Raw genomic sequence first — 23105 nt, 5'->3', positions numbered from 1 at the left:
GGAAGTGGAGAGGGAGGTGCTGAGCTCTTCTCCTTGAGATCCAGTGATATGATGCATGGGAACGGTTCACAGCTGCACCAGGGGAGGTTTAGCCTGGACATTAGGAAGCATTTATTTACTGAGAGGGGGCTCAAACACTGGAACAGGCTTCCCAGAGAAGCAGTCGATGCCCCAAGCCTGTTTGTGTTTGAGGCATTTGCACAATGCCCTTAACACAGGCTTTAACTTCTGGTCAGCCCTGAAGTGGTCAGGCACTTAGATGTACGTACCTTCCAACCATTCCATTCCATTCCCACAAACTCACTCACACATTTAAACAGCGCAGTGAAAGACATTTAGAATATGCAGCAACATCTTATTCATAGCCCCTAGGTGTTGACTGTGAGCGAAGTTGGTATTTCCATAGACAAAGGCTGAGAAATAAGCTTTGTACAGAAGTTACATTGTTGGCCACCCCTCCTCCCCCACATTAATATCTACGTGTCCATTTCTTTACAAAGTCTGTACTGGTTGTAATAGCAACTTGTTACTCCCACACTGTTCCAATGTGCACACTGGTCATTAATTCCCCATTCATGATCCTGTACCCTCATCTTTATATGCTTAATGGACATCTCTGAATAAGAAAGTAGAGGTAGGGGCCAGAAATAGCACCTCACAAAGGATCACTTTGGCCTTATGCAACACATGAAGATTTTCTCAGAATCATCTTATTTCAGAAATTTTCTAAATATTAATATTAATGAGACTTTAACTTTTACTATTAATATTCATTAAGTATGATGACATAATAGCTTAGTTTGGCAGTGAACAAAAAAATGCTATCTGCATACTCAGAACAAACTGAAGAGCTAAGTACAACCTCAGATGTCTCTGGAGTCACCAGACCTTTCAGGAGTGAAAGGGAAGAATAACACACTGCTTATCTGTTCTGTGCCATAGTGACATAGCTGTATTGTCAATAAGGTCTGTAGATGGATTTTCTATATGTAAGCTGAATTTGTATCTTTTTGTAGAAGACTGGAAACAATCAGTAAAATAATGCTACAAAATAATGATTACTGAAAAATTCTGTAGTTTTATATTCTCCAGTATCATATCAACTTATATAAATTAGTCCAGCAACAACAGTAAAAATATTACAACAGAAGTATTTGTTTACCAACATGCATTATATTAAGGAAAAAATTCAGTAAAGCAAGATAACTTTGTCATTTAGCTCACAGTAAGACATATGTTCTTATGTAAATAACGTAACCACATCAACACATCCAGCCTTCTGAAATGAAAATCAAAGTTCTAAGTCCATATATGGATCTTTAGACATTTACAAAATATTCTTGCTAATGTACATGTAGCTTATTTTTCCTTTCATTCTTTATATTAATACAATTAAACTATCTATTTCTTAGCAGGAAACCGTAATTATGAATGTTGGTGTCATATTTTTGGGGGATTAAATATGCAGTAAAGATGCATCTTTGTCAATCTGTCTTTTCAGTTTATATGCCATGGTGTTGCCTGCAGTTAAAAACAATCACAGCAGAAAGAGCTGAGAAGGTAGAAAACAAAGATCAAATGTCACCAGCATATACTCAGATCATTTTCTTAAGTACATGTAGAATACCGTTTAAATGCTTACCTTAACTATCCCACGGATATGCATTTTTGCTATCATCTCTGCAGTGTAAAGAAACATCAACAGAGTATCAAGAGCAAATGTCACATATTGGAGAGGAGGATAATGCTCGAAGGTCTTTGGAGTGTTCATACAAACAGAAATAACACTGATGATGGCACAGATTCGTAGTAAAGAGTGTACCCACTAAAAAAAAAACAAAAAACAAAAAACAAAACCAAGACAATGCAAGATTGCTTTGATGTTCAAAAAACCTCAAATATTTAGCCTCCATAACTTGTACTGGCACCTTTTGTAAACACACATTCGCGTTTTTCTTTTACATCATGATCCATACGTTAAAGGTCTTCATCCAAAAATAAACACTCATGACTTTATTTTATAAATATATATATATGCACACATATATACATCTATCTATATACATATGCATATATAATTTTATGAGTTAATTTGGGAGGCTGTATAATTCATACTGCAAGAATTAAGAGCCAGGAAACTGAGAATTAGGATTCTATCATTTCTACTTTGCAGCTTTTGTAACCCAATTTCTTTTCAAGGGACAACTTGTCACATTTACGTGCAGACAATATGTGGAATTAGTTGATGTTATAAATTGGGTGAATACATGAAATGAAAATATCCGTGGAAAATTTTAGTTCCACATTTAGATGAAATAATTTTTAAATCAGTTTGCAAATCCAAAAATTGAGAAGCACAGGGTTTAAAAGCACCCTTCCATTTATGAAAAGAATAAATATAAAAGAGACCATGTTCCAGAAAGCTACTTCTTAACATCAGGATTCACTTTAGTTCCAAGCAAATTCTGTTGCTATAACAGAACAGTTCATTTCTATGACTACTTGGGTCTCGGTCTCACTACAATCATTATTAATACAGCTGATATTCAGTGCCAGTCACAGCCCGAGGTCTGTAAAAAGAATGTAGCAATACAGTAGTTTAAGGTTGGATTTTTTTTTTCTTTCAAATCAAAACACCATTGAAACATCTTGAAGCCAGACAAGTGTAATGAATCAGTTGGTAACATTGTATCTATCAAAACAAGAAGAAAAAAAAAAAGACATTTCAGCAACAAAAAAATTTTCAAACAAACCCCACTGAACTAAAGGGATTTATAGCAATTTTTCCAGTGAGGAAGAATTCCACACTCATTTACACCACCTCGGATCTTTTGATATCAAGATGATTTAAGAACGCTCACCTAAATGTAATGATATTTGACCTGAATTGAATAGCTCTATCATTTGCATACTCTGAGCCCAAATTATTAATTTGGAAGTGGAAGGCACCTGATGAACGCTCTCTTATGTCCCATTAATACCCACTTTCAAATCTTATTTCAACTGAAAAAATTAACATAAATATTAAAATGTGGCTGATATTAAAAATGTCATCTGCCACAGTAAAATGTCGATATTATACATGCTAAGCAATATACAACTAGTTCATCAGCATGACAAGAAAAAAAATTATTCTATCGAAAAGCTGTGTACTGTGTGCTGAGAAACATAGGTAAATAACCCAGCGTGTATTTCTGCAATGACTTTTTGAGCTTACTACAGCAGTCAATACAAACATTCTATTTAAGATTATTAACAGGAATTAATATATGGGTGTTGTCAATTATTTAGGTGTTAAAACTCAGCAGCAAAGCTGAGAGGATCTAGCATCCATACCGCAAATGAAATGACAGTTTCATTAAATGAATATAATACTAATGATGTGCACTATTTCAGAATATTTGACTTTCTGCTTTTACAAAGTAAAAATGTATATACTACTTTAAGAGAAATATGAAAATACTTTCTCTGCAAAAGTATGAATCATTCAAAATATAGGAATCCCAGATGCACACTGACTGCTGAATAAATAATTTAATCATAATAATCATATTTAAATGGTAAAGGCATTTTCTTAATACTGCACATGCTATTAATAACTCTACTCCCAAAGATGCTTTCCCTAGTTTCAAGTTGCCAGACACTTTTACACCTATCTATTGCTTTGGGCAGATTGCAGGTTAAATGATACTGGAAAAATGTGAGCTGTATTTCAAAACAACCAGTGAAAATACACTTTTATATTAATAAGTGATGTAAAAGGAGAGATTTGAAAGTCAAAATGCCGACTGCTGGCTACCACTTTAGCAATGAAATGCTCCTTTTGACATCCTTTAAAAAGCTTGTTTTACAAACTTTTAATTCCAATAAACATGTTAGGAACCAGAGACATTGAAAGGATGGCTGTTTAAAAGAAGCAGTAGATGAACTGATCGGCAAACACTGCTTGATCATCCCCATCAGTCTGCAACAACCAAGAGAAACCTTTTTTAGTTTTGGACTTTTTGCAAAAAATGAACTGGTAGATTAGCAACTGTAGCTCCATACTTGTTTCTAACAGATATCTATTTCGGAATCTTTTGTGGAAGCCGTATTTCAACAAAACAAGTTACATTTAACTTAAAATTATTAAGTATGGAAAGAGATACCTACTGGTTTGTTAATCCACAGAATATCTGCATTGTCTGACAATGATTCATCGGGACCGAAATCTGTAACTGGCTGGGCTTCGACCCTTGAACTTTGTTTCCTTTTTAGCATCCTGAAGTTAACTTTTGTTATCTATAATCATGAAACCTCCTTGGGGAGAAAAAAAGAGAAGACATTAATTCACTAAAACCGTTTTACAATGCATTTTTAACAGTTTTATAAATAACCTAAAGCATTTTGTTTTCATGCAAACTGCTTTTGTATTTACTGATAAGAGGATCTTCATTTTAGTAAAATGCTTTGCCTATATAAATCACTGACATGACTCTTGTTAGTTTACAAAAATTTACATAAAGGTATGAAATGCAAACAATTACCAGAAACTTAGCAATGCTGGCAGAAAATTTGTACCAATATGCAAAGAATGATATTGCTGTGAACTTAAACCCAGAGAAATCACTGGATGGATTTGACCTGGAGCCATTTAATTTAATGGTGACATTTCCATTTATTACACTAGGCTAAGATAAAGCCCAACAAGCCAAAGGCAAACAGGCAATGTTAAGCAGCCAACAGATGTTAATGTTCTTTACTGAAATCAGAAGAGCCTTTTTGCAATATACTACTATTAACATGTATTTTTCTAATACTTTCTTTTATGTTAGCAATTACCTATCCAACAGCTAGACAGCTGTCTGTCTCTCGGGCTTGTGTTGGCAGATAGGAACACTGAGGAAAATGTGTTATTTCCACAAGGTCAGGCCAAGTCTGGACATTCCTGTGTGGGTGGCACACACTGAGCTTTCTGTATGCTCAGCAGTGAGAGCTGCAACTAGTGGACACACCACAAGAGCAGAAAGGTGGGCTAGATCTTACTATTGACTGGCCTGCAGACACAGTGCACAGATCCCAAAGAGATGAAGATACGCTCTCCCAAGGAGGTATAGTCTGCCCAGTGGGTAGCACAGGAGCTGTCATTCATGGAATACAATCCCCGAGGGATTTTTCTTTCACGGAAGTGAAGAAGGAGAAAGCTAGATCTTGGGACCTTGTTCCGTACCTTTACTCTGGATCCAGTGTGGTTTGTAGGTGACACTAAATTTTTGAAGTTTGTCAAAACTAGTATAAAATAGAATCATAGAATGGTTTCAGTTGGAAGGGACCTTTAAAGACCACCTAATCCAATCCCCCTGCCATGGGAAGGGGCATCTTTCACTAGATCAGGTTGCTCAAAGCCCCATCCAACCTGGCCTTGAACACCTTCGTCAATGGGGCATCCTCAACTTCTCTGGGTAGCTTGTTCCAGTATCTCACCACCCTCATTGTAAAGAATTTCTTCCATACGTCCAACCTAAATCTTTCAGTTCAAAACCGTTGCCCTCTTGTCCTGACACTACAGACCCTGGTAATTACAGACCCAAGTATCACAATGATGACTGCAACATGAATGCAAGAGACACTGTCCTCAATTAGCTGGAGGAAATGGTGAGCTCAGGACTGCAGAAGTACCCATGAGCTGTGTCTCAGCTGGCCTTTTCACCACACCAGCCACTGTTTCTTGTCCAAACACTATGCACCTATACACCCTTGGCTGTTTCTTCCTTAAGCTATTATGGTAAACGTAACCTATTAATCTTCTTCCAAGTCCCTCAGAGTCTACTCCTACGCTATTTTCTCTCCTTCAGATTCAAGAGGTCAGCTCCTGTCTCTGTAATTCCCTTGCTACATTTTCAGAAGACTGCTTTTGTGGTTTCTCCCATGGTGTCTCTCCACGCATGACAAGCTCCTTACGTAAGCTCCTTGCAAGCTTCTACGAAGTTTTTTTCAATACCTTTTTTTGTATCTGTTAGTAAACTCAAACTCCTCATCATGATGACTGCCGTCAGTATGACCTTGTGTTTTCCTGGCTATACACACCTATCTCATATCTCCTGTCTAATATTTAAAAACCAAGTCTGAGCCATTGGTCTATCTTTACATAGACCATAAAGCAACAAAGTCAAGGTCTTGGACTGATGCTCCAGCTGGAGGAGCTGACATTATGCTGTAACTGATATTTTAAAATAAACATAAATTATATAAAGGCACAAAATATGGGACAACTTCTGACACCTTTGTATTGGTCAGTCACAGCAAGCTTAGTAAAAGTGAAACTGCTAAGCTGTCACTAAAAATATGCAAAGACTGTAAAATGAACATTATAAATTAATAGTCTTTCTCTAACAAATGAAGACTGAAATAATATCCATATAAGTTGTATGTTCTCTTAATCCTCAGGCTCAAGCTTCATGCTCCGACTTCTTTCTCATAACTGAATTCACTATTTCCTCCTCTTAGCAATTTTTCCTGCATTCTCCTATTTATTTCTAAGCCTAATGTATTGACCTATTTTCTCTACTTGGACCAAAGCATAACTAGAAATGCTTGAAGCCTCAGAGATGTTGGTATACTTTTTGAGGTCATGAAGCCTTAAAATGGCTACATTTAGCATAGTGATAAGAAATTTGCTGCGATGTCTCGGGAGCTGCCTATCTCCAGACCTTAGGCAAAAAAAAAAAAAAAAAGACACTTTCAAAAATGTTTCTTGTAAATACGTTCCTTTGGAAGCTGTTATTCAAACGCTAATCAGTGAATTAAGAAAATAATAATTTTATGTTTATGATTTCTGGTAATGGCTATGACAGTGCTCCTAATAAACTCTTAAAAAAATACGTACCAATAAATAAAGGATCAATATGATAAGTACAGTCAATAATCATGAGAAAAAGCTCAAGATATGAAACACTGACAAGCCACTACTGATTTTTTTTTAATAAATTACACTCTATATAACAAGCTATGGCCATTTGGGGAAAAAAGTAATTATCAACTGGCTATTAGAGAGGTTCTGTTGTTTTTATGCTTTTCTCAGTATTGCTTGTTTATATATCTGATGTGTAGGAAGATTAGCCATAGCCTTCTAATGAAATTCCCATTTACGCTTTTATGCAGTGCCTTTTTTTTTTTTTTTTAATTGATCTGGGCACAGAAAATATCATGAACTTTAGATGTCCATAACGGATTCAGTTCACATATTTAAATGTTGTGACTAAAGAGATCAGAATTCTTATTTTTAAGAGGTGGCCCTGAATAAACAAATCACTGTGTATATAAATCCAATGTGAGGGAGGAAATGTTTATGGAATATAAGAACTTGTTTAGCTTGTTTACTATACTTGAACAGAAATGCCCACAAAGAAATGCAGAAAAAAAACCACAAGCCAAGAATCTTCTGGAAATGTTCTTTAGCAAGATTATTCAAAGTATAGAACAGCTGCTCTCAAGCTTTTATGCAATTTTTTGGTTTTGTTCTCACTATTTTTATTTTTCCAGGGAACACATAGGCTTTCACACGTGTCTGTTACTGTAGAGCAACACAAAGCCTGGTGCAGCCTCAGGACTCTGCCGTGTGTGTAAAGAATTTTAAGTCTTGGACTACAATCCCCTTTGCCCCTGTTTCTGCAAGGGGAAAGCAGCTGAAAGACCAGGAGGAGGAAGGGAGCTGTGCACCAACTCCTTCCAGCATGTGACACACAGTGAGCATCACACCAAGCTGTGCTAATGGGGAGGCTGTAGTCCTCCCTAACCCCAAAAACAAATCCACCCCTGCAGTTCCCACATCAATTCCAACACACATCATTAAGTCTTTCTTTGATCACAACCTGTTATTAACATGAAAGGCTTAATACATTCTCTAGGATATATTTCTAGCTCCAGAGTTTTTGAGAAATATTGGGTGCAGGGCAAAGACAGGTTTTGAGACAGGAAAACCCCCATGGAGTTTTGAGGCTACATCCACTTCACATTTCTTTGGAGTATTTTCTTTACAGTAGCAATGAAAATCCATAGCACAGGTGTCCACCTTCTCAGGGAGGAATGTAGTGTCTTTGCTTTTAAATCTCTTCTCTACTTTTAGAAGCAAAGACAAATTAAAGGGAGAAAACTAAATAGAAAACTCACACACTGAGCCCCTTCAGAGCCATTTGGTTAGCCCTTTCTCTTCCTCTAACTCCCTGAACTTGCAGGTATGTTCAGCAACTACTGCACTGGCTAAACCACCACCCACCACTAAATTTGCAGCTTTTGCTAAAATGGAAGTATACTGGCACAATAGTTGGTGAACTTAAGACCCACTGTGCACTTGGGAAAAAAAGTCTGAAGAAGGTCTAATCCCAGTTTGTGATAACCACACTAACCGCAAGACATTCCTGCTGATGGAAGTTTGCACTTACTATAAAAATCAAAAGACAAATTTAAAAAGTAGCTGATCTTACACAACATCAAAAGTTGAGAAATTTGTGTCTCTCTTATCAAGCAAGCTCACTGTATACAGCATAATCTGCTCAACAAATCTCTACCACAAAGTCAGGAAAACATGCTTATAAATGCTCTGGTAGGCAAAGAAGGCAGTTGAAAAGTGACTTCACAGAAAAATAAATAGGAAAATAAAGCAGATATTCCTACCTACAACTTACAGACAGAGTTTAAAAATCAGACAAATCCTTGGAATCAGCAATGTCTGGCTTCCAACATACTTCTTTCTCACTTTCTATCAACTTTGTCACTTGAGATCATGTGAGCACTGCCCGAAGGTCCTCCCAGGGCTGGCCGCCTACAACCACTCTCTTCAACACCAACTTGCTCTTCCTTGAAAATGTCAACTCCCAACTTTTCCCAGAACTGGGACACACAAAGTAGCACATACACTTCTAAGAGAATAATTATCTTTGAACCTTTTACTATCTGTGAAAGCAACAATGGGTGACAGGAAGAGGATGTGAACACCTATACACATAGCATGACAAAACTCCATTTCAGTATTACACATTAAAAAACCCCCACCCAAACTAAAGGCTACCTTAAAGAAATCGCTCTTAACCACAGTATGCATTATACAGTTATTGGAAAAATGTAAGTTCTCATTCTTTCATCTCAATAGCCTTCTCCTTTCCCTCTTGCAAATTGTCACTGTTTCTCCATTGCCTGCTCCCTCCATCACCATGTTCTTCCATCCCTGCTTCTGTGTGCAGTTACAGGTGAATGGCATTTCAGTATTTGTTTTCATGTAGCATAATATTTGAAGTGAGAAAGTTATATACATGACAGTACAGATATACTTAATTTTAGAAAGGTAAAGACAGAATTCCAATGGATACAATCACATGACACAAGCCACTATGGATGTTATTAACTCATAACTCAGAGTTTCAAGGAAAAACTTATTTCAGTACTTTTTCTCTCTGTGTGGTATTGTTATTGTATCTGTTAGAATGTCCTAAAATGTCTCTTCTTTATTTTCAACACAGTACACTGCTAATAGCTGACCAAAGTTAGTATTTATTAAACCAAACAGGAATCATCACAACGAAGGTATACTGAAGGATACATCCTAAAAATCAGCTACATTCACATTTTCAAATCATCTGGATATAGGTAGGGAAGAACAGCTAGTGACATCTTGTACTTACTAACAGGACCCCACACCAAAAATACCAGACTAGCATTCATGGATTGAGGAAAGTTTAACAATTGCCTAATGCTGCCAATGTAAGAACATCTAATCTGAAAACAGACAGATATCCAGATTTTAACTTTTTGTTCCCAACATGTCTCCTGTGTCCTCTCTTACTATTGGCTAAGGACAATGCTCACACAATATTTATTTCTTAAATGTAAGTTCTTCCTGTCAGACCTAGCTAAAATAATTCAGACCTACTCAGCAGACAGCAGCAAATATCAAACTGCATATAAAAGCAAATCTCAGGTGAGTCAGATATACAGCCTACATTACCATCACATAATGTCCTATCACGAGACCTTTTTACTATAAACATTCTAACAACTGGAAGATACAATTTTGAAGAACCTATGGATATACATGGTGCCGTCATGCAGCCAGATAATGAACTTCATAATTTTCAAGAAAATTGGTTTGCTTTTTGACATTTTTCAATTAAGAATTTGGGTTGAGTAAAAGCAAAAAACAACTGAAGATGATTTTTGAAATGGCGCTGTTAGACCACACCACGGTACATTTCACCACACCACTTCTTTTACATACAAAGTAGAGATCAAGGTACTCAAAAGCTACTTCTCCAGTAAGGATCAGGTACACTCTCACATTTCACAGTCCCAGCTCCCCAAGTACCCCAAAAGGAGGGACACATCAAGCATGAAGCAGCTACTTTCCTGCACAAGTAACCAGCTTTTTCTTTCAGCAGAAATCAAAGCACAAGAGTGGTGAGCACCTTCAGTCTCCCTCCAACATGTTGGCTGTTGGCATGACTGGACAACAGGACAGCTTTCCAAGCCCTACAATTTAAATATACCCATAGATATTACTCTGTCAGAATGGTTGACAAAATGCTAAAATTTAATGATGGCCACTGAATGCACAGTAATTATATGTAGAGGATATACTGATGGCAATATATTTCCTTTATGGATATATAGCACAGTTTAACAGATAGATTACCTTAAAAGTTCACTTTGACTGTGGGCCACCTACCCATCGCTTGCTGCCCTAAGATTAGTCTACTGCAATGTAGTTTACATGTGAGCTTAAGAGCTCACAGCTGACAAAGACATGCCAGCAACATGCTTAGTAAGAATCATGCTGGAAAAAACATGAGAGCAGCGTTCTGGGATTTGCTTTTGTGGTTTACTCATCTCCAGATTGAAACTGTGTGGTAGCCCTCTGTGAAAGCAAGGGGTCAGCTAGGGGTCATTCTTTGAGAGGATTCAGGGAGCAACCCATTCTCTCTTTAAAAACTCCAGTAACCTGCTATGAATACTGCAGATCTATTTTTCAGGATTTTAAAGAAAGGGTTGAGGGCATCCTTCTCAGAATGATGCAGGGGCGGAAAGGAACTTCTCTGTAGGTAGATGGCTGGCAGCATGCCTACTTAAGTGATTATTTTAATGTTGCTGGGATTTTGTTGTACTACTAATTACATGTTAGTGTGCCTAGAACCTTGTATACACATCTTTTCATAATTTAAATTGAAATACATTAAAAATTAAAATAAACAGTGGTTATATTCTTTTAGCATTGTTACAATTTTTGCTAAAATAATTATTTAAGAAATTTGAATATTCTAGATCATCAGATCACCTTCCCTTCCCAAATTCTTCCCTTTCCATCATTTAAGGAATTGCCAGCAAAACAGTTAACACCTATATATTTTAAACTTGAAATCCTGAAAACAAAATTAGGACTCTTCCTTTTTATCCTCTTATCTTTCCTTTAAAACAAACAAATTGACACGTGATACACATTCTCATTGCTGCAGGGCAGTTCCTAGAAGTTGCAGCCATAACCTTTGGTACCGTACTACCATCTTCATAAGCACAATGATTGAATGTAATGCCCCAGGAAGAAAAGACCAAACCCGAAGGCTTTATTTTGGGGAAAAAATATATGGAAAACCAAGATCATAGAATCATAAGCTAACTCAGATGGGAAGGACCTCAGGAGGTCTCTAGTCCAATCTCCTGCTGAAGCAGGGTCAACTCTGGTGTCAGACCAGGATATTTCATTTTACTCAGGTTAGTCCAGTCTGGTCTTGAAAACCTCCAACGATGGAGACTGTACAATTTCTTTGAGCATCTTGTTCCATTGCTTAATTGTCCTCATGGTGAGGAGGGGGAAAAAATAAATGAAAGATGAAAATATCACAGAAAATAAAGAAAGGAAAAAGAAATTACCTAGTAGAACCAAGACAATTCGCAACCATAGTCTAGGAGTGGTATATCCCCAAGCAAGTCATTTATCAGTATTTAGCTGATATGGGAAACTTCAAATGACATAAAAGAGGCTATGGAGGTAAAGAACAGAAAAAGACTGAAAGGGAAATAAAACATGATTCAACCCATAATGCCCATATTAGGCTGACTTCGCTCTTTACCTCCAAAAAGATTTCATGCTCAAAATCTACAGGACATCCAAGTCATTTTCCAGCCATGGAAGTATTCTATTAGTAACACAACAAAAATAATTTGTGAATGCAACACCTCTATTTTACTCATAAACACATCAAAAATCTTGTTTACAACTGCCTGAAGTCCTAAATACCTAGGGGGAGTGGGGACGAAACCCAAATCCCCAGAAGCCAGTAACAGTTCTATCTCATCATGCCTTAAGAAGACATTCTTATCTGTGAAAATCCGAGACTCCCCACCTCTTCAAGAGGTTCAGTAGCCCATTACTCCCCACAACACAGCTTGATACTACTCATCTCCTGTGGTGAAGGTTTAAGACCTGAAACCTCTGTGACTCAAGACCTGGGTTTGGATGAATGCAACATTGGTCTACATAGTGTTCATGGTACCAGCAATGTCCAGAAGCTGGAAGTCAAAAGAGAGTAAGTTGCATTTCCAGGAGGTATAGTTTAAATGAGAATGAACTGCGATCGACCAAATTTCAGATTAAAGTAAAACAGATGCACTAAACAAAAAGGCTATGGGTCTACATTTCTAAAGCACAAATGACATGCTTATTGTTACAGCTTTAACATTTAATTTTAAAACAAAAACTCCTCCAACTGTTCCTAGAAGTCCCCAAAGGTATATGCATGAACTTGCACAGTGCGGGAGTCTCCTAGCAGCCAGAGAGACCAACTCAAAGAAATGTAAATTTTTTCTCCTTCCATTAAAGTTTCTTAACTTTGTGATTTATGCAGCAAAACTTAGTGCATTGTTAACATGTATCATTTCTCTGTTGGTCACTTAGAGGGCAGGTGGGATGCGGCTGCTGTGGAAGGAAACGAAGAGAGAGAAGGACAATGAAATGAAACAGGAAATCGAAGATGCTTAAGACCAAAACAAAAGACATTTAGTTAGTATTTTCTCACTGTGAAAATTTCCCTTATGAGTGACTCAGAATGCAACAATGGGTAGCAGATCAAATCATGACTTAAAAGCTACATCTGCACGTAAAGGCCAGCTGAAACCTCCATCCTTCCTAGAAGCGTGTCTCTGATGTTACCAGGAGTGCTAAAGTGGAAAGATGTCAACAACAAAAAAATGTTAAGTACCTCTCTCTCCACACAATGAACAGTGCTGAGAACCCTGAAACTGCACATTAAATAGATTGACTTCAGGCCTAGGTATGCTGCTGTTTCTAACCACCCCAACTCCATAGCACCTGCCCCTGTGAAGCAGGTGAACCCTCTCCTCAGGGAAGCAGCTCCCCACCGCGCAACCCGTCCCGCCTCGGCCCGCTCCACAACCGCCCCGTTACATTAGCGCACCCCCGGCCTATGGTAAACGAAGAGGCCTGTTCGCCCCACGGCCCTGCTCTGCCTCAGTAACGAAGCGAGGCACTTTTTCTCCCCACTGAGGGATGTGGAGGGGGCCCGGGGCAGCCGGGGGCAGGCCGGCGACGAGGGGCCAGCCTCCTGCTCTCTGCTACCGCAGCCGCCGGCCTGCCCCCGCCTGACCCGGCGAGGCCCAGGGGCGGCAGGCCCCGAGGCCGGCCCAGAGCGCCCCCTCCCACCGCGGGGGAAGGACGTTTGGGGCGGGCGATGAGGAGGACGCCACCGCCCCTACCTCCCCGCGGAGCCGGCCAGGCCTCTCGCCGCGCCCGCCTCCACCCTGGGAGCCGTCAGCGTCCCCGGGAGAGCCAGGCCGGTCGCCGGCGATCGAGGGGCCGGGGAAGGGGGCGGGGAGGAGCCGGGGCCCACCGTGTACCGAGCCAAGCGCCGCGCAGCAAGCCGCGCCCGACGCCTCCGACCTACCGCCAGCATCTCCCTTCATGGCGCGGTCGGGAGGGGCCGGTCCCGGCCCCCGCGAGTGTGTGAGGTGTTACGGTTGTGTGCCTGCCTCGTACGCCGTCCTCCCCACGGTGGATCGGGGCGGCGGGGCCCTCCCGGCGGCGGCGGCCGCCTTCGGTCTCTCGGCAACGGCGGCGGGCGGCCGCAGGGACGGGGCGGGGGGGGGGCCGGGCGGGGCGGCCGGCGCCGGGGAGGGAGCAGGTGAGGAGGAGACGATACGGACCGCACACACGCACTTAAAAAACAACCCCTAGAAAAACCCACCGCCCTCGAATTGGTCAAGAAGAAATACAGCTTAACGGCTCGGGAGACGGGGGGAGCCCACGGCGGCCGGTGGTCCCGTCACGGAAAACACTCCCACAGCGACTCTGAAATGTGTTCGCTGCGCCCCGAAACACACAAGTGGTGAGCGAAGTGAGGAAGAGCCCACCGCGCGTTACCCGTGTTACCCTCCCTGCGGCTGCTGCTGTTCCATGGGGGTTTGGCTTGGGCTGGCTTGGGTTCGGTTTTTTGGGGTTTTTTTTTCTTTTTTTTTTCTCATGATGGTCTGCAAGTACAAGGATAGTTTTCTTATTTTGCTAAGAAACCCTGTTTGTTCATCTCAAAGCTTTTTTTAGTACTTGTGCACTTTGTTGCTGCAGAGCATTTACTTCACTGGTAGCATCAGCTGGGTGGTCTGGCTAACTTTCAGATTACTGAAGAGCCAAATAAAGGCTCAGTCTTGAGCTCCATGGTGAAATAAATTTGTAAAATAGCATCGCCTGTTGTAAAGAGATCCCACAAATAAATGAATGAATAAATAAATGAATAAATACTTGGTTTCTATAAATGAAGTCACCATGTTACAATCTGTATTATTATCTTCTTGGGCAAAAAAAGTAAATTTCTGTAAAGTATACTTTGTCTTTATGTGATAATAGTTGACACGAAATAATGTGAGCCCATAGCCTGGAGCTTGTAAAATTAACAAAATTAAAGATGTAATCCTGCAAATGCAGTTGTTGCTATGATGACATTAATGACATGGAATAGGATTTCAACACCAAAACCTTTAGCAAAAAAACCCAGAAAGCAGAAGGGAAGTGTATGGCATAAATTGAATTAGGTTCCTTTAGATTATACCTATTTGACGCTTACAACAAAAACTAATAAGGCAGTTAGGGAGCTGGCCTCAGGATTATGGATGCGGTCCTGCCAGCGCTTACGTATGTGCATTACCAGCATTAGCAATTCCAGTAAATTTAAGCACCTAATTTTAGTGTTGGCAGGATAGTGTCTTTGATAGCAATAAGCCAGCTGATATGGGGGGGAAAAAAGTAAACAAATCAATTTAAGAATATATGTGCTTACAAATAATACTCTTCACATTTTGTCTTTTTTCTTTCCCAGTTATATTTTATTACTTGGGATAAGTTGCTAGGCAGCATTATGCTGTTGGTGATAGCATCTCATAAATGAAATGTGACAGTTGCAAACAGTGAAATGTTGCAGCTATATCTAGGCAAAAGAAATCAGCATTTGCCAGCAGATGCGACTTTGTGCAGCACTTTTTCTGTGGATATACTGGTCCATGAAAAATAATTCTTGATAGAACAATTCAGGTTGGAGGGGAGCTCGGGAGGCCATCTGGTCTGACTGATCAGCTGAAACCAGGCTCAACTATGAGATCACACCAGCTTGCTCAGGACTTTACCAGTTGGGTCTTGAAAACCTCCCAAGACAGAAACTGCACGGCCTCCCTGGGCAACCTGTTCCAGTGCTTGACTGTCCTCATGGTGAAGAACATGCGTTTGGACCCTCACTTGTCCACTGTCTTTCCTCCTCCTGCCGCAGTCTTGGGAAGAGCCCAGCTCCACCCTCTTGACAGCTTCCTCACAGAAGGAATGGCAGACTGCTCTTAGGTGCCCTGAAAGTCATCCCTTCCCCAGGCGGAACAAGCCCAGCTCCTTCAGCCTCTCTTCATGGGGCAAGTGCTCCAGCCCCAACCACCTTGGTGGCCTTGCCACTGAGCTCGCATATTAACTCTTTCATGTACTGAAGGAGGGCTCGAAAGTGGATGCAGTTATTTTAGATACCATTTAATGAGTGCCAATAAAAGAGGGTTAATTTCCTTACATGTGATTTGTATTCTAGAATACATATTTCCATATGTATTTCAAACTTCTGCTTTTACCTGGTATCATATTTGGTAACATAGCATCAGGTAACTCAGCAACAGGCTGAGAGAGTTTGGATTGTTCAGCCTGGAGAAGAGAAGGCTCCGGGGAGACCTTATAGCAGCCTTCCAGTACCTGAAGGGGCCTACAGGAAAGATGGTGAGGGACTGTTTACAAGGGCATGGAGTGATAGGACAAGGGGGAATGGCCTTAAGCTGAAGCAGCCTAGGTTTAGATTAGATATGAGGAAGAAATTTATCAGTATGAGCGTGGTGAGGCACTGGCACAGGTTGCCCAGAGAAGCTGTGGATGTCCCCTCCCTGGCAACGTTCAAGGCCAGGTTGGATGGGGCTTTGGGCAACCTGGTCTAGTGGAGGGTGTCCCTGCCCGTGGCAAGGGGGTTGGAACTAGATGATCTTTGAGGTCCCTTCCAACCCAAACCATTCTATGATTCTATGAAATTTTGCCCTACCTGCCCATGCTGAGCCCCTATGAACTGCAGGCTACCAACAGGGATCCACACTTTCAGGAGAAGTTTGGATTCTCTTGTCCATGAGCACAACTTGCATCAGATGATGCTAATGCTGGAAGAAGTGTTTAGCCCTTGATGCGTTGATATACCTGCCTGTGTGCAAAGGAAAAATATTAGTGTCTTCCATTTAAAGAATTGTGCAGACAGTGAAGGTCTGCTATTTGCAAGAAAAAGCCTTTGCTTTGCTATTTCACCACGCATTGACTTTCACATCTGTCATGTGAAAAGCAATTATGAACAATTTAGAACTTGAGTGGCATGTATCATGTATGGAGGATAAAGTGGAAAACAGGTATTTATAAAATTGCTGTTACAATTTTGCAAGGAGTCTATCAGTCATTTAAAGTCCATGCTGATGTTTAATATTTAGCGCTGAAGTTTGGGATTATTCTGGTTTTGAAAATTCCCATTGACCTAAAGAGCAAGCCACAAACACATAGATAAAGACTGAATTTGGCAGTTAATCTTAAGATGTTACTTTGGGGTACTGCAAGATAGGTCAAAAGGAAAGATACGTCATACTAAAAATTAATCTCTCATCTCTATAAATCTAGAACAGATAAAGGAATTTCCTTATTCATTCTTCAAACTTCAACACATGGTTGAAACTGGCCATAGGAAACTTCCATTGAAAAGGAAATTTTGGAAAATTCCAGAAGACTGATATTGAAAATTCAAGGGGAGAATTCACAACCTTACTTATTACTTTACTTTCTGTAACATGATCTGCAAACACAGTAAGAACTTCCTGGATAAAAGGCAATTAATAAACCCAAGTTTCCTAGACCTGCTGACTCAGTAGGTCCTGAAGAAAAGAAGATAATACAGACCATCTACTTAGTTAGGCGTGTTTTGTTGCAGAATTTGGATAGCTCTCAAACCCTCGTTTGTTTGTTTTGTTTGTTATTTTTTGTTGTTTGTTTTTTCCTGAGATGCAGTTAACTCAAGCAATTAAAAGGATAAAATTTAGAATGAAGTGTTTGTACACTGTGCCAAAGCAGGCAAGTAATGAACATCCTCATCTTCCCCATTTGCAGTGAGGAAGAGCAACAGTTAAGAAGGAAAAGCACTAGCAGGTCCCCAACTTGTGTTTCATCTTATAAAATCCAATTGCTACTCTTCCTTTTGCTGACGTCATATAAATACATGTTTCCACAGCAGTATGTGTATTTTAATTATCCTACTGTGGTTGAAAAGAGGTGAAGCCCCATTAGAAATAGTGAAATTATGGGCTTTTGTTTCTGAATGTATTTGAGCTTTATTTGTAGCTGTCTTGTCCTTACTTTCCATAAGTATTTAAGGAGCTGAAGAGTAAGGTAAACAAATTTTAAAAACATCCCAAGGAGCTCAGCTTATTTGAAATGCCATTGCTGGAATTTGATTTACCACTCAGGAAACAATGCACTGCTTGATCAGATTTCTGATATTCCATAATGAGTAAAAGAATTCATGAAATATTCATTTTGAAATGATGCTTGAGCTTTTAAAAAAGGTCACAAAATGTCATTTAGAAATTCAGAATTAAACTTCAGATCCAAAGGAAGATTTAATCATTTAGGCGTAGGATACAAGTCAAAATCTGCTCTATTTCTGCTTTGTTGCCGTCTAGTCCCAGAGCATCCAAAGTCCTTAGTCATCTTAACGGCAGTTACCACAAAGTTCTCCCTTAGTCTGAAGCCCAGCTCTGCCCACACTGAGCAGCACCCTGGTCTTGCCAGGGCTCCGGGTGATTCAGACCAGCCCAGCAGCCTGGCTTTCTTCCATCCGTCTGCTCTGCATGGCTCAGGCTGAGAGGTGCTCTGGTGCTGAACCATAGAAGCGTAACAGAAGTGGTCGTGGAGCGGCGTCAGACTAAGGACTACGAGAGAAGATCAGTTCATGAGTAATTTTGATCGAGGTGGATTAGAAAACTTGCATTCGTGAGTGCCTGTGAGTGGTGCCAACACTGACGAACCTGAATAAAGGACATGGAGTATGGTTTTCAAAATTTCAAACCTTAAGGAGGGTCCTAAGTCTACAACTAACTATGTAGATATTTGGTTTGCTTTCAAAAAGTACTGAGTACTCGGAAAAGGGGCGATAATGATGTTCCCCCCCACCCCTCCTTTTTCTTAATTTCGGTCTGTCCTTCATTTTTGGTTTAATAACAAGCAGGAGGACCCACTGCAGTACCCAAGCACTGAAACCATAGAAGATGGTTGCTGCTGCCTGGAGAGTCTGATGTGTCTATGTTCAACTCAGGCACTAAACCTGAGTTACTGCAGTTTCGCCTGGAAGAAATCAGTGGTGTGTATTTTTTTAATTTACTATCCCTAGAAACAACTCTTGGGTCAAAAAGATGAGAATGATCTTTCATTATAACTCATACAGGTAAATACAAAAATCATAACCATTCATTATTTTCATTGTATTTGCCAGTACTACAGATTTGTCAAGATTCCCAGCAACAAAGAATATTGTCCCTCTGAGAAGTAAGACACAGTTTGACCGTGGAATGAGAATTTATGTTGGAAAATGACATTTATTTTCTTTCTTGTCCTCTTCAACAATACTGTGAGCTTGGATTACGCCAAACCTTGACTTACTTTCTGAAATAAGTGCTAAATGGTTAAGAATGCAGTAGTATGTTTTTTAAAACATACTATTATTGCTGGCATTCTAAGCTCTCTTGCAAGCTCATCTTAAAAATCCCATGCTGCCTTAAGGCCTCTGTAAAAGCAGGGTATTATTGCTGTTTGGGGGAATTAACTAGTAAGCATTAAACAAACAAAAACCCTACCTACTATTTAAAGTTTCAACTGGGACCTCAAAGAGTAAGCTCAGGTTTTACACTAGCGTATAACACAATAACATCTTGATTAATGTTGGCCTATGAACTATTTGGGTAGCTTATATTCACTACTATTCAGGCCAGCTACATTCAGGCCAGCTCAGCTTTAATCTTGTTCTAACCTTGATCCTATAACTCCAAAAGCTATTTCTATTCCCTGTGTGATATCATCAGCTGTCCCAGATTCCATGTCATGTCAGCAAAATGAACACAAGATTTTCTTTTCTGCACAGCTCTGGTGTACTCTGTCTCTTGCTCCCATCCAAGGATGCCATTGGATAGCACGGCAATGGCTCTCAACAGCTGCATGCATTTCTGAACTGTGTAATTTAGACAGGTTTTAGTTAACTCCAGCAAGTATTTTGGTCCATAGGTGTTAAAGTGGTTTGTCGTAGGTCTTTACAGCCATCTCATGTAGTGATTGCGTGACCTTGACAGAAATGATGAAGAATCACTGTAAGCTTCCAACTCTCCTCATTTCATGTTTTATGGAGAAATAATAGCTTCCGTGATATGTTGGATTTTCAACTTCTGGTTAATTTTAGAAAATTGCTATGTAAGTGAATGCCTCTTCAGTGTCTCCACTGATATAAACCCATGGTGTTACTAAAATGGCTTCCGTGGAAACCCAGGAGGATTATTTGACAAGTTTTGGTGGTCTCAACTTATTTTTTAAGCGTAGACTGTTCACTGGATGTGCATTTTGCTTTGTTTTGTTAAAAAAAAACCAACTTAAAAATAGCGTGGAATGTGGTTTGCAAACCTAATGGCTTTGTTAAAGTGACAACAAAATGAAGCTGGCCACTAAGAGGCTGTAATAAAGGAGTAGGCAGAGTCCATCTGCCTCCACACACCAAATCAAATCTTTTTCAGTAGCACAGTATGTCATCAGAGTCATAGAATTACAGAATATTTGAGGTTGGAAGGGATCTCTGGAGATTGACTAGTCCGACCCGCCTGCTCAGAGCAGAGTCGCCTAGAGCCTGTTACCCAGAACCCTCTCCAGCCAGCTTTTGAATATTTCCAAGGGTGGAGACTCCACAACCTCTCTGGGCAATCTGTTCCAGTGTTAGACCACTCTTACAGTAATTTTCTTCTGTATGAAATCAGCTTTTTCTTCTGATTTGTGTTTTTCCTTACATTTTAATAGTATTCTAATTTGCTTTACTACAAAAACAATTCTGGCAAAGTTAAGGTATTGCTTGCCTTTAAAAAAATATTAAAAAAATCACTGCTTATGAACTACCTAGTCTACCCCGGGCTTACAACTTTGTTTTCATACATAATGTTACATTACGCTTCTTCACAGTTCAGAAGGCTATGAAACCACAAAAGAGCCATCACCACTTTGGATAGAAAATTACACTACTGGTTCCTCTCCTGGTAAATAAAATTGCAGGAGAAAGGCTCATGCCAATCTCTGACCATACCAAATCCTGCAGACTTCTAAGAACAATAATAGCGATATACTTAAACTGAGGTTCAAGTGTAGGTGTGTGTAGCAGCACTTATTTTCTTGATTCCATGTCTTTATTTGAAGTCACTTCTTGTCTGACAAGTATTATTTAAACCTATTGCCTACTTTTCAAAAGGCTGTTTAGTATTAGCAGTATGTTCCACCTCCTCCTCTTCCTCCTCAGCTTTGTGTTGACTTTCTCTTCTCCACCTTTACTCTGCAGCTGGTGACATTACAGTGTGTAAAGTGTACATCTGTCAAGCACCTACAGGTCTGAAGCCTTAGCCTGAAACTCCAATGTGTAGGAAAAGTACCATTTCATGAGCGCCCTACTTTGTGTAGGTGTATGTTATCCAGCAGAGAACAAAGCTCCTTAGGATTATGTACAGGAGTGGCTAAAAGGACATGAGCAGTCCTGAAGACGGTGTGTCAGGTCCTCATTTAGAAAGAGACCAACTCCTTAAAAATTGACTTTACAGGCTGTTTGGGAGCCACTTCGCTCCCAAATATATACCCATCTAGTGTGCATATATACATATATGCATAAAAACATTCTAGGCTTAAATGATTAAATAATAAATCTGAACAAAGGTTAAAATCCAGTAATGGACCACTGAGATATTCGAGGCATGTGCACATGAAAGCAATTATTAAACTTAAACTCTAGGTCTAGTATCTAAACTCACGTTTTAAATACTGCACCCTTGGACTGTGTAATTGCACCTTCTCCAAATTCAAAAGGTCCTCAGCCGAAAGGTGTGTATTACTTAAAACTTTGACAAATGTAAATAAATAAAAGATAAGAGAGTGATAAGGTCAGCGTATCATGATGGATGTCTTCTCCTCGTACGTTTGAAGTTATAGCATGCAGGCTGCTTGAAGGTCTTGTGAATACCTATTAGCACCAGTCTGCACAGGGCAAAAGGAGGAAGATGAACAGATGGCAACATTTCAGTTTGTGGATTAAAGATAAATTTAGTGCCAAAAGGGAATTACTATTGTTTAAAATGCAAAGCTTTCTATTTATTCTCCTCGAACTCCAGATTTCTGGCAGTGCAGTTTCTGACAATCGTATTGTTGTTAAAAGTGGTCCCTTTTTGAATCTAAGGGGGTTTAATTTTTTTTATTCTAGCACTACAAATAAATTTGAAAAACTGTCACACAGATAGAACACATAGTGCTGCATTAAGCATGGACTTCAAAGTTCAAGGACTGTCAGAAATAAAAGCCTGCCAATATTCTTTACCTTTTCACTGATCCATCAAAGTCAAATGCATGAGGTTAGCACAACTGTAAACATTTGCAAGACTGAAGCCAACAGATCATTCCTATACAGGATTTTTACCAGCTGCATTGCATGAAAAAATTCTATAACATATTTGCAATATGAAATACACTGTAAAGGGCAGCAACACTTTAAAAATTAGTATACAATATACAACAGCTATATACGGGGCTTTCAGATTTTTTTACATCTTAATTCTACTTGCTCATGTTTTAGGGCAAAATTATGTATCATATATAGTACACTACAAGTAGAGAGCAAAGTTTTATACTTCACAACTTCAAGAGAACCCATTAAAATAAGACAAAAGTCTTGTGTTTAAAATCTTGTGTTCCAATTTCCATTGGAATCATGTTTGGTTTCGACATGTATATCTTCAAGAAATAATGGCTCGATGTCCAAGTGGAGACCAGTGACGAGTGGCATTCCTCAGGAGTTGGTATTGGGACCGGCACTGACATGGACAGTGGGATTGAGTGCACCCTCAGCAAGTTTGCCGACAACACCAAGCTGTGTGGTGTGGTTGACATGCTGGAGGGAAGGGATGCCATCCAGAGGGACCTTGACAGGCTGGAGAGGTGGGCCTGTGTGAACCGCATGAAGTTCGACAGGGCCAAGTGCAAGGTCCTGCATGTGGGTCGGGGCACTCCCAAGCACAGCTACAGGCTGGGTGGAGAATGGATTGAAAGCAGCCCTGAGGAGAAGGACTTGGGGGTGTTGGTGGATGAGAAGCTCAACATGACCCGGCAGTATGCACTTGCAGCCCAGAAAACCAACAGTGTCCTCGGCTGCATCAAAAGAAGCGTGACCAGCAGGTCGAGGGAGGTGATCCTACCCCTCTACTCTGCTCTGGTGAGATCCCACCTGGAGTACTGCATCCAGCTC

The 23105-nt window shown here is 40.0% G+C and overlaps 1 protein-coding gene across 6 annotated transcripts in view; it reads right to left on the bottom strand.

Annotated features, from left to right (window-relative positions):
• NALCN (sodium leak channel, non-selective) overlaps positions 1-14085 on the bottom strand; it is a 244939-nt gene extending 230854 nt beyond the window's left edge. For 2 of the 6 annotated variants that reach the window (XM_075740769.1, XM_075740787.1), the window contains exons 1-3: positions 13926-14085; positions 4153-4299; positions 1643-1825 (exon numbers count right to left, since the gene is read on the bottom strand). In XM_075740769.1, coding sequence (XP_075596884.1) covers positions 1643-1825; positions 4153-4260 — 291 coding nt within the window. In that variant the 5' untranslated portion in view covers positions 4261-4299; positions 13926-14085. Of the gene's footprint in view, positions 1-1642; positions 1826-4152; positions 4300-13737; positions 13820-13925 lie in introns of those variants that run through there. The other 4 variants (XM_075740808.1, XM_075740798.1, XM_075740779.1 and 1 more) reach the window with 4 other exon arrangements.
• Positions 14086-23105: the final 9020 nt, after the last annotated feature.

The sequence above is a fragment of the Balearica regulorum genome, chromosome 1 (genome assembly GCF_011004875.1).
Source record: "Balearica regulorum gibbericeps isolate bBalReg1 chromosome 1, bBalReg1.pri, whole genome shotgun sequence".
In the NCBI taxonomy this organism is placed as follows: domain Eukaryota; kingdom Metazoa; phylum Chordata; class Aves; order Gruiformes; family Gruidae; genus Balearica; species Balearica regulorum.
The sequence above is the reverse complement of the archived record's forward strand: the minus strand, read 5'-3'. Positions and strand labels throughout refer to the sequence as shown.